Here is a 10,948-nt window from a genome sequence, read left to right on the forward strand (position 1 = left end):
ATTCCTTTTTTTTTTTTTTTTTATATACGTGAGTGTTTAGGCCAGCTTGTACGTACAACGATTAATTCTATGGTTCACTGAACATCTTGCAAACTTAATAAGAATATAAGATATCGCGGGGGTGATAAACATACACGCTAAGAACTCAGGATATTGAGGCAAGGAAGCCGGTGTGTAGTCCCCTTCACTCTTAATTTTATTGTTACTTGTTCTGCAATGGCAACCACAGCGAAAAATGAAAAACAGGTGACGAGGGAAAGGGTACTGGACCACCAGCCGCTGTACTCATGGTCTGATGATTCAAATTCCTGGCGGTCCCGTATACCTGGACCATGATATGATTCTCCAGTATTCTCGATTTGTCTCTTCAGCCGCTGAAAAGGATGGAAAGCCCAGCCGCTGTTGTTTGGGCGGTGGTCTTTTTCGCTGCATGACAACTGGCCCTTCAATTTGCCGATAAGTTCTCATGAATACGGACAGGATCTTCTATCACTGTCAATTAGGGGGCAAGGTTGTTTTCTAAAATCAACCGTTGATCTTCTTTAGCGCTGTCAATTAGTGGGTAAGGTTGTTTTCTATTAAGCAACCGTCCCCACGGGATAAAGAAGAGGTTAACCGTGTCCGATTGAGCCCCCAAACTTTAATTGTTTTCTATTAAACCGCGTTTATCTTCAGATATCCAATGATGAAACGAGAATCCATGAAAGCCCAGTGAACTAAACTTTGCATCGATGATGTTTGCGTGGAAACAAGTCTAGACCAGTCATAGCTGCGAACTGACTTTGATTGATTAGGGTTCGGGGATTCTAAAAGTTAATTTCTTAATTTTGACTATGTTCACCTTATAGATAAATGTTTTTTTTTGCCGAAGTAACAGAAAACGTCAAGTTTTCCCATTTTTCAACTGTGGATTGCGTGCAGAGAATTATCATATATTAAATTAAATGGTTCGAGAAATAAATAAACAGGGATTAAATTTTTAAATACAAATAACACTTCCAAACATTTTTTTGGCACAACTGGAGAGGAAGGAACGGTTACCGAAACTGCTTCAAGGTGCGAAGGGCTTACCTAAATTGAGCAGAGATCTCTGAGGAGATTTTATCCAACTAACACACTTTTACCCTCCAACGAAGTGTTCAAGAACCACTTTAGTTTTCCTTACTGTTTCTTACGTGCTGTTCTAAGTGATGGGGATTACAAGAATGAATCATTAAACTAATCTGATGAAGTCGTTCCTGTTAGAACAGCACGTAAAAAACAATTGAGAATAATACCAAAGGGAGCACTTCTTGTTTCTTTAATCCAATTTGTGGCCCTAAAAATAATATTTTAATCCAACAATATTTTACAAGAAGAACTCAATATTTTAATTCAATTTTTCGTTATATTAATTATAAACAAACATGTCTGGATAACTTGTTGAATCAATTTTGTTGACCACCTGTTAACTCAGGACCACGTTCATGACACCATAGCATAGAAGGATCTAATCGATATTGAAAAGAGTAGAACGGTCAAAGAAAAACCACGTGTTACCTTCCACTGGGTCAGTTATATGACAGCAAAAAGTCAAGCGACTTATTCCAGTATGCGCCTGAGCTCTTTCTTTCTCGCCCTGGAAACCGTGGAGACATCTGCTTCATATTTCCGTACATAGAATATCCAATCGTACATTCTCCCTTTGCCACTCTAGAGACAGAAAGAGGAGAGAAAAACAATAGAAGCAAGCAATGTTTGCTATTTTGAAGCTTCTGTTGTTATCGATATCGTCGCAATTAAATGCTGATCAAGGTTTCGATGTCCGGCGCCACCTCTGCACTGTAACGAGGTCTCTCTCTTTTTTCTACCATTTTTTATCCCATCCTTTACTTTCTAGGCAATCCAATTGATTTTGTCTGTCGAATAACGAGATTAATGCTCGAAAACAAGCAAACTTGTAGTTAGCTATGTGTAATTATTTAATTGATTGATAAATTGTGTGCAGGTACGATGTAGCGAAGGATATCGCTAACGCTTCGGCTGTAGCTGCCAATAATATTCCTAATGGATGCACTCCTATCCATGTAAACCTTGTGGTAATCTTCTCTGTTGCAAATTTTTACATTGGTGTTTTCTTCCTGTTCATGTTTAATGTTTTGACTATTGAAAGCCCGGGTCATCGCTATGGAAGCGCGATTTAAAAGCAAATACAGCAGCTCGAGTCTTTTCTGCGTATAATACTAAAATGTTGTGCTTAAATTTGATTTACCTGTTAATGTAGCAAGTTTTCTATAAAACTAGATTAAGATCCAAGATTTTGGCAAGTAGCTGAGTTGACTGATCACGAAAGATGTTTGGGTTTAATTTTTTAGTATGAATCAATTTCTAGTTTTAGGGCATGGTTTTGCACTTGTTGTCATGGAGGAATTTGAATTTCTCATCTGTCCCTGTAGTTGATTCTTGCCGGACTCAGACTCAGGGTTTTTAAAAAAAGCATCGACGCTCGTGGAATTACTTGAAGCATCGTTTTCTTTACGAATAGAAACTTTCTGCTGTCAACAGAATGTTATTGTGCCCCTGGAATCAGGGACTTTCTACGACATCAAATATATCGTTTTGACCAAAGTCAGGGAAAAGAACTGCTTGTAGTTTCTGAGTTATAGAAATTCGTAGAACTTAAGCATGCAAGTTATCATTTAGAGTAATTTGGTTATTAAATGAAACTGTTGGAATGAGCCATGCATTCCCAGGGTGGGCATCACTTGCAGAATTTGCTTAAACCAACATGACTTTTTCCTTATTTTTTAAGGGATCATATCAGGAGTTACTTTATTTATTTTTTAGTACTATTTTTATGATGGAATGATCCTTTGCTTGGATATTTTATGTTTTAAATTTACTTTGGAGGCTTCTTGTCTGATTCAGCATTTTAATTTGCTGGGTTTGTATGCTGATTTCTTCTACTGCCTGAAGTGATTTGTTGCTCTGATAAAAGTTATTACCATGTTTTTTACCATATAAAGCCAAATTGAATTTCACTTTTTTCCCTTGTTACTTCCTAGGCAAGACATGGAACTCGTTCTCCTAACAAAAAACGGATGAGAGAGTTAGACAAGTTGGCTTCTCACTTGGGGCCCTGGGGGAACTTATAAGAGAAGCTGAAGAACAGAACTTGTCTTTGGAGAAAGTTCCGTCGTGGTTGCAGGGATGGAAATATTCTTGGAGAGGGAAATTGAAAGGTGGAGAATTGATCAGGAAAGGAGAAGAAGAATTGTACAATCTTGGAATCAGGATTAGAGAGAGATTTTCAGAATTATTTGATGAGGAATACCACCCAGATGTTTATCCTATAAAGGCTACGCAGGTGAGCTCTGTTCTAAATGCTCTACAATGAAAATGTCTCACCGAATCAATTCGCACTTTATACCTGTGCTGTTCTCGTAGTCTTTAACTATTTTCTTTCGGTAGATTTCACTTTCTTCTTTTTTTCTCTCCAATGTGCTAGGTTCCTCGCGCATCAGCTAGTGCCGTGGCATTTGGCATGGGGCTTTTAAGTGAGAAGGGAGGTCTGGGACCTGCACAACATCGAGCTTTTGCTGTTACAAGTGAAATCCCTGCAAGCGACATTATACTGAGGTTTCATGATTGTTGTGGAAACTATAAGGTACTATCCAGTTTTACTTTTTTATGTTGAAGTCTTACATCTGGATTCAAACCTTACAGCTTGTACATTGTAAATCAATATACAATTTGTGTGGTTATTTACTCTGTCTTCCCTTTTTACCTGCCCAATACCATGATAGCTTAATTAATTTAAAAGAATGACTTTCTTTGTAAACGGTTTTTAGATGGGGCTTGTAGATTTGAATACTAGGTGCAAGACTTGAAATTTATTGAAGTTAGTGGAAGCATAAAAGTTGTGGATTTGCATGTTAGCTCATGTTCTCTGCCCAGATTTGTTATGAGGCAGTCAATTTCCTCTCATATCACATATATGCATCCAGGATTTTAAGAAGACGCAGGAGCCTGCTGTTGATAAGCTAAAAGAACCTGTACTAGATGAAATCACGTCTGCACTAGTGAGCCGCTATGGGCTCAAATTCACTAGACAGGATACTGCTACGTTGTGGTCTCTGTGTAAACAGGTGACAACCCTGTCTCCATGACTGTTCATTATGCTACAAATTTCTTTCCGTTATGATTCCTGATTTTATCTATTTTTGTATATTTAATTTACATACTTACAATGCAATGTGCCCTTGGATTTTCAATTTGTCAGGAAGCATCTGTCCTGGATATAACTGATCAAGCTTGTGGTCTTTTCAGCCCTTCCGAGGTAATTTGAATGCTGATGCTGTGTGATTTTAGGTTTTATTTCTGTTTCTCCATAGGCTAATGCTGATGATAAATCAGTCTGCTGATCACAATTTTCCAACTTGATCTTTATAGGAAATTTCAGTCCTCCTTAATAATTATTCCCTGTTCACTTTTGTGGAAGTCTGTCTATTTTGATCACTTGAATACTTTCATCTTTGTTTTTTTTTTTTTTTTCCGGGTTCATGGGCTAAAAGCAATGACAAAATAAAATGCTTATGTTTGGATTAACAAGAAAGTTAAATACATGGTTGATTAACTTAAGAAAATGTGCATTTGCAATGATATGATACGAGTGTTTTTATACAGAAAGTCTGCAATGATAATTCATTAATGCAAATTAAAAAAGTATTCTCTCTTTTGTGATTTATTGATATTGATCAGCTTACCTAAGCACATACTTAGGTTGCTTTGCTGGAGTGGGCAGATGATTTGGAGCTGTTTATATTGAAGGGTTATGGTAATTCAATAAATTATCGAATGGGAGTGCCATTGCTTGAAGATGTTGTCCATTCCATGGAGCAAGCCATTAAAGCAAATGAAGGTAAGTCAAGTTGTCAAATGTTAGAGACTGTATGCTTGTTTTATGCCTTCGATGAACTGCATCCCTTTCATTAAGGGACATTATTGTCTCATTGATGAACAAAGAATATTTGAACTTTCATATGCGTTAGTAAGTTGTGGAGAAGGAGGAACCTGGTGATTTTTTTTTTTTTAATCTTTATTTCTAGATTGGCTATAATGAGGTTAGCATTTGGCACAAATCTAAAACTAGCTGGCTAAGGCTCAGCATTGAGTTTAGCAACCATCAACACCGAGTTAAGATGGCTTGGACCACCGATGCAAATTAGGATCAGCCACGCTAATCCTGGGTGGTGGAGGATTTGTTGTGTTGGCCCAATGTCCTGCAGATACCCCAGTTCCTCGTAAATCACCAAAAGAAGAAGAAGATATACATGCATAATCGTTAAATGATATTGAAGAACCTTTTCCTGATCTAGTAAGACTCATACACTTCGTCTTCTTATTGGGCTTTCATTCTATTAGAAAAGCATCCTCCTGGAAGTTATGAGAAGGCAAGGCTACGGTTTGCACATGCAGAGACCGTGGTCCCATTTACATGCCTCCTTGGACTTTTTCTTGAAGGATCTGGTGAGTTGGTTTCATTCTTAGACTCCTTCTTCAGCATTTGTTCCTCTGCATGAATGCAGCTGTTTTATGACTCTTTTATATGGCTATCGACTTGGCTAAAGATGCAATACCTCCATGAAAGATAGTTTATATGTTCGTCTCTGTGTGCTATATCCTGAATCCCTAGTTATTTTTACCAACTTCAGAGTTCCAGAAAATACAAAGGGAAGAACCTTTGGAGCTCCCTCCAAAACCTCCTCAGAGTAGAAATTGGCGGGGCAGCACTGTGGCACCTTTTGCTGGTAACAACATGCTGGTCCTGCACAGCTGCCCGGCAAACTCTGCAAGCAAGTACTTTGTCCAAGTGCTCCACAATGAACAACCCATTCCAATGACGGTATATCTTGCTAGTTCACTTGTTTTTGTGCTTTCTTGGTATGAACCTTTATAAAATTTTCAAAAATTGACTTCTTTTTGTTTTGTTGATAGGGTTGTAATGGTTCCGATTTTTGCCCTTTTGAAGAGTTTAAGGTACTGGTATTATCAACTCTTTGGCGTTAATTTACATGATCGATTCTCCTATACTGATTCTAGTTTCCTTTTTCTTTCTCCAGGAAAAAATAGTGGCTCCTCATCTGAAGCATGACTATGATAGTGTGTGCACTGCAAAGCTGGAAGAACCAGAGCAGAAACCTGCAAGCAGTAAGTTATCACAACTGTTTCGTTGTCTACTATCTCTACAGAATGATGATACACGGTCCACCAAGGATGGATTATAGTTTGTTATTGAAAAGAAAGAGAATATTTCTTGCATGCTACTTTTTCCTTCTTGTCGCTCCTCTCTGTATGTTGATTTTCAGCCAAGGCCAGCTCTTCCTTTTAGCAGAGTTCAATTTGGTTTAATGTCACTGTCTCACGGCATTGAACTTACTGGCTCGATTCTGAATTCTAACCCAGTAGTTTTTCTGACAGATCTGACACTGCTTTTTTACAGCTCGGCTTTTTCGTATACCTTACTGGTTAATGATCTTGTAATTTTCACATAAATCACCTGATGGATTTTGCCTTTAGTTTAAATACCATCCCCTTTCTGCCGTAATGGCACTTCCACTGGTCTTCTAGATAGATAGATAGATGTTCTTGCAGAGCCTTGGCATTTGCTGCATGTACCGTATTGTGCTCATTTAGAAATAGGTTTCACTTGGCGTGTATCTCATTTTCAAGTCAACTTAAAGGTACAGTATGGCTCCAACACATTTGTCTCTGCAGAATGTTCCAGCGCCATGCCTTTGTTAAAGTGTTTATTTACATGTATCTAGTAAATAGAACTTGTAGAGAGCAGCATGCTGTTCAGGATTTAAGGTATCATATACTGGTAAGGCGGAGGAATCATCTTTCTCTCCGGGCAACCTGCAAGGAATTGAATTCATCATCAAACTTCCTGTTCCGGTTTAAGTTTTTTTCTTGCACAAACTTTTTAGAAAAATGTTTGTTTCAAATCTGAAACACAGAATTTCAATTCTGCCAAGAAGTATTGAAATCGGGCTTTTAAAATCTGGCAGTTCCGGTAGCCGATGGCCCAAATCATGTTTAGAGGATAAATTGCAGTGGATCTACCTTCAAAGCCTCTGACTTCAAGCTCACGCCATTCTTGAACCATTGCACAACAGCAACACATGAAATGAGTTAAGAAGTCATCACATGAGCCTCCCTGCAAGTAGTATATTTGTCAGCTGCTTCTACCTTCGTAGCTCAAGCCAAAAGGATGTACATCTTTGAAGAGCTTCAAAGCCCTCCTCCATAAAGAAGAAAACCAACCTCAATGTCGAAAAGATGCCGAATTTTTTTCCTGATGCAGCAGGTGTAGCAGCAACATCCACAAAAAATAGAGGACGCCATTAGATCATTAATCGCACGCTCGCGAGCTTTTGCAGAAAATTAAAGAAGAGAAATATTAAGAGAGATAATTTACGCTCAAACCTGTTATTAAGTACTAAACTAGATCGCCTAGATCACGGCTCTATAGTTTTTTTTTTTTTTTTTTGCTAAGCTTACATGTCTTTCCTTTCGACACCACATTGGCTATCCTTGAAAATACACCACAGGGATAAATGCAGGTCTTCAAGCCTGCAGTAACAAAGTCAAATAAACAAGTAAATATATATAGAAATCAAACTAATCAATGGAACTAAAATAGCTGCAGGATGCAAGATTTGAATCGAAGTAACAAAACTAAGCACATTAGTAGTTTCTAGAGCAATAAGCAAACATGGACAAGAGTCACCCCTGCATTTATATAGTTGGCTATGCATAAGAAAAGGGATTGGGAGGACTCACTCAAACATGGCTCCTTGCAACAATCAAAAAGATCAACCTGCCATTCAGACTGGCACTTATCTCCAGGCTTTAGGACCCCATCGCTGGATCTTGCATTGGTTATGTACCTAGAATCATAAATTCCCAATTATTACATACCTTAAGGTACTTCACAAAACTATTACACATACACAAAAGCTTCACCAGAACTGTCTGGACACATACCCTGATACAACATAAGTTGGCTCATTAACAAGAAGTTTCGTAACCTTCTTTGCAGGAACATCATTCACGACATTTTCTGTTACCTCAATTAGATGTTCAATTACTCGGCATTGATTTGGGTCCTTGCTTGTTCTTGATCTCTGCAGCTCAATCTGCAATTTCTCCTTTTCTTCTTGGAGAGCCTCCCGGAATCCCAAGTCAGGATATCTGCGAGATAGAGACTTCTCCAACATGTTTGCATCTTTCTTCGAACGGTCAGGTTTTAAAATCACACTTTGAGCCTCTACATCGTCTTCATCGAGGGTATAGTCTCTGTGATCCTCTTCAATTGCCTGCCAGCCTTCCTTTATATCCTGCACATATCTATAATTTCAAGACCAACTTGTTTGAACTTGAACTACTACAAGGCAGGTTCATGAGAAGGAAAACATTATCGAACTCAAGCGAGAGTGTCGCTTGTGAACATTGCTATAGCAACATAAACATCATCCATTCCTATTTATATGATATGGTGAATCAATGCCTTTTCGCATTGCTTTGGTTCTGAACTATACAAGGAGGCAGTCCAAGCTAATATATTTTGCAGCAACTAGTACTCTTTCTTGGCTAGTTCTGAGAAAGCAGTGAGCTCAAAAGTCAATTAATTATTTTTCAAATTACTACTTTCTTTGTCATGAATAAGAAATTCCTGCACCATTACTCTCGATCACACCGACATTATTTTCACTCCTGTTGCCAATCTATTCACTGGAGACAGGAGTATTCATGGAATCAGAGGCGTTCGTATCTCAGGGGTCCACCAACATCGTAGGGCCAACCTGTTATTAACGGCCCGGATTATGGTTAACCGTCCAGAGAAAGCGCAGGATTTTTTTTTCTTGCCCCCCCTAAATTCAACAAAATTAAGCATGCTTTAGGATCAGTTTTTAATAAACAAACAGTTCTTGCTTCGTCAACATGTCTTTTCAGAAACTGGAGAGAAAAACAGTCAAACATCCTGCTTTCACTTATCTCCTAGTGTCTAGTGCCCAGAGAAAATAAATGAAGAAGAAAAAATAACGAATTTTCGGGCAAAATTTTCAAGGGAAAAGAATTTTTGGATTTTTGCACCCTTTTCGAATCCAAGAAGAGATATTCATTAAAAAAAAAATCAACAAAAAGATTCATGTTTGTATAAAGCAACTTGATTGGATTTCTACCTGAGGAAAAAAACTTGATTGAATGTTTCATTTAAATAGGTGCCATTAACTCTTGAAAAAAGAAGAAGGAAATAATCTTTTTTACTTTACCTGCATCCTGAACTCATGGACCAGAGAAATCAAGGGCACGAGCCTAAGATACCTATCAATTTCATCCTGAACTTGTCTAAACTGATAAACGACACTCCACCCCATAGCAAGCATGTATAGATAGCTCTTTTCCTTGCAGCTCTCCACCAAATCAAGTGCCTTTCTCAAAGCTTCCTCTAGACAATCCAATGGCTCTTTTGCAGCAGGCAAGTTCACCAGGTCCGTAGATTTTATCTTCTCTAGCAGGTTGCTTATAATCTTCACGTGCTCTGCTAGTTGCTCGCAGTTTTTCTTGTGCGTGGTGGCGTTTCTTGCTGATGATATGATCATGTTTGCAAGGCCTGATGTGTCTACTCCTGCTACCTGTGCAAGATTTGCCATGTTTATAATTTTTGTAGCTTTAGAGAGAAAATGGAGAGAGTAGTGATCACTACAGAGTGTAAAGGGGAGTTCAGCATTAAACGAGGTGTTGAAGGAAGTGTTTCTACTTTTTGGGTTTTATTTGCTTTGCTAAAGTTCAAATTTAACACAGAGGCCATAGTTTACAACCTTCGTAAAATGAAGGGATGGAAAATGAACTAACATGTTGGATAGTAATTTGTTTTAACAGACCAGATTATTTTCAGAATATATTGGTATTTACAGCTTACACCAATTTCTTAATGACAAGAAGGACCGGCCTAACCTGCGAAGGTTGAATGCAATTATGCTAGTGATAATATTTATTTGGATAATCCCCGAGATAATGTAATATTTATTTATATATAATGAAGAGTAATGTGTGTAATGATGGCCCAAATAGTACCCCAACCACACTTTAATTTCTCTCCGAATATGGCGGCCGGTGAAAGATCAACTATTCCATCCTTTTCTTCAGTTCCTTTTCATCTCTAACAATTTCCTTCTTATCTAAGCAAGCAAGCTTTTTTCTTGTAGCTTTAACTTTTATATTTGCGGTGTAAAAAATATAGTTAATTATTTGTTAATATACTAAAATTGTATTTTATATTGAGGGACTTACTTCAAAATTGAACTTAACATGTAGTTTTTGTGAAGAATTTTTACATATTTTTTTAATTGAATTTCACAAAATTCTATTTGTTTTTGCATTTTAAAAATACTTTTTTAAAAAAATTTTTAAAAAAAAATTACTTCAAATTAATTATTATTTTTGTATTTTCAGATCATTTTAATGCGCTGATATCAAAATTAATTTTTTAAAAAAATTATTTAGATGCATTTTTAAATTAAAAAGTATTTTTAAAAAGCAATCATAACCAAATATTTTATACATATTTTTTATTGTACATAAACGTCAATTACAATTTTTAGCAAACACATATCTAAATCCTACTAATTAAACTTAATTATACTTTTATTAAACTATTTTTTAAAAAATTATAACTACAAAAATTACCTTAAAAATAAATACACTCTTGACTAGTCAGTCGTATCAACACGGTTCCTCTATCATACAGTCTACATGTTTTCGTGAACTTCCACGATCAAATTCAATTTGGAGAATTCCAACACGCATGATTGAGGAAAACCCTCAAGACTCGAACCGTATTCTAATATAAAAGATGAAGAAAAATGATTAAATTGTCTGTTATCCATTTAGTGATCAGGGA

At 37.1% G+C, this 10,948-nt stretch overlaps 1 protein-coding gene and 1 pseudogene across 2 annotated transcripts; one reads left to right on the forward strand and one right to left on the reverse strand.

Moving 5' to 3' along the window:
- Positions 1-123: 123 nt before the first annotated feature.
- LOC118043191 (uncharacterized) lies at positions 124-6,271 on the forward strand (annotated as a pseudogene).
- Positions 6,272-6,757: 486 nt separating this feature from the next.
- LOC118043192 (protein MID1-COMPLEMENTING ACTIVITY 1) lies at positions 6,758-9,970 on the reverse strand. 2 transcript variants are annotated; one of them, XM_035051068.2, is made up of 7 exons: positions 9,318-9,970; positions 8,029-8,381; positions 7,825-7,931; positions 7,543-7,614; positions 7,306-7,412; positions 7,105-7,198; positions 6,758-6,897 (listed from the first exon to the last, which is right to left on the reverse strand). In XM_035051068.2, the coding sequence occupies exons 1-7, from the start codon at positions 9,696-9,698 to the stop codon at positions 6,845-6,847; spliced, it is 1,167 nt and encodes a 388-aa protein (XP_034906959.1). In that variant the 5' UTR covers positions 9,699-9,970; the 3' UTR covers positions 6,758-6,844. The 2 variants fall into 2 exon arrangements, 1 of the variants encoding a protein (XP_034906959.1); XR_004686601.2 differs by lacking the exon at positions 6,758-6,897 and having other exon boundaries at positions 7,306-7,336; positions 7,468-7,614.
- Positions 9,971-10,948: the final 978 nt, after the last annotated feature.

Source organism: Populus alba, chromosome 10 (genome assembly GCF_005239225.2).
Source record: "Populus alba chromosome 10, ASM523922v2, whole genome shotgun sequence".
Taxonomy (NCBI): Eukaryota; Viridiplantae; Streptophyta; class Magnoliopsida; order Malpighiales; family Salicaceae; genus Populus; species Populus alba.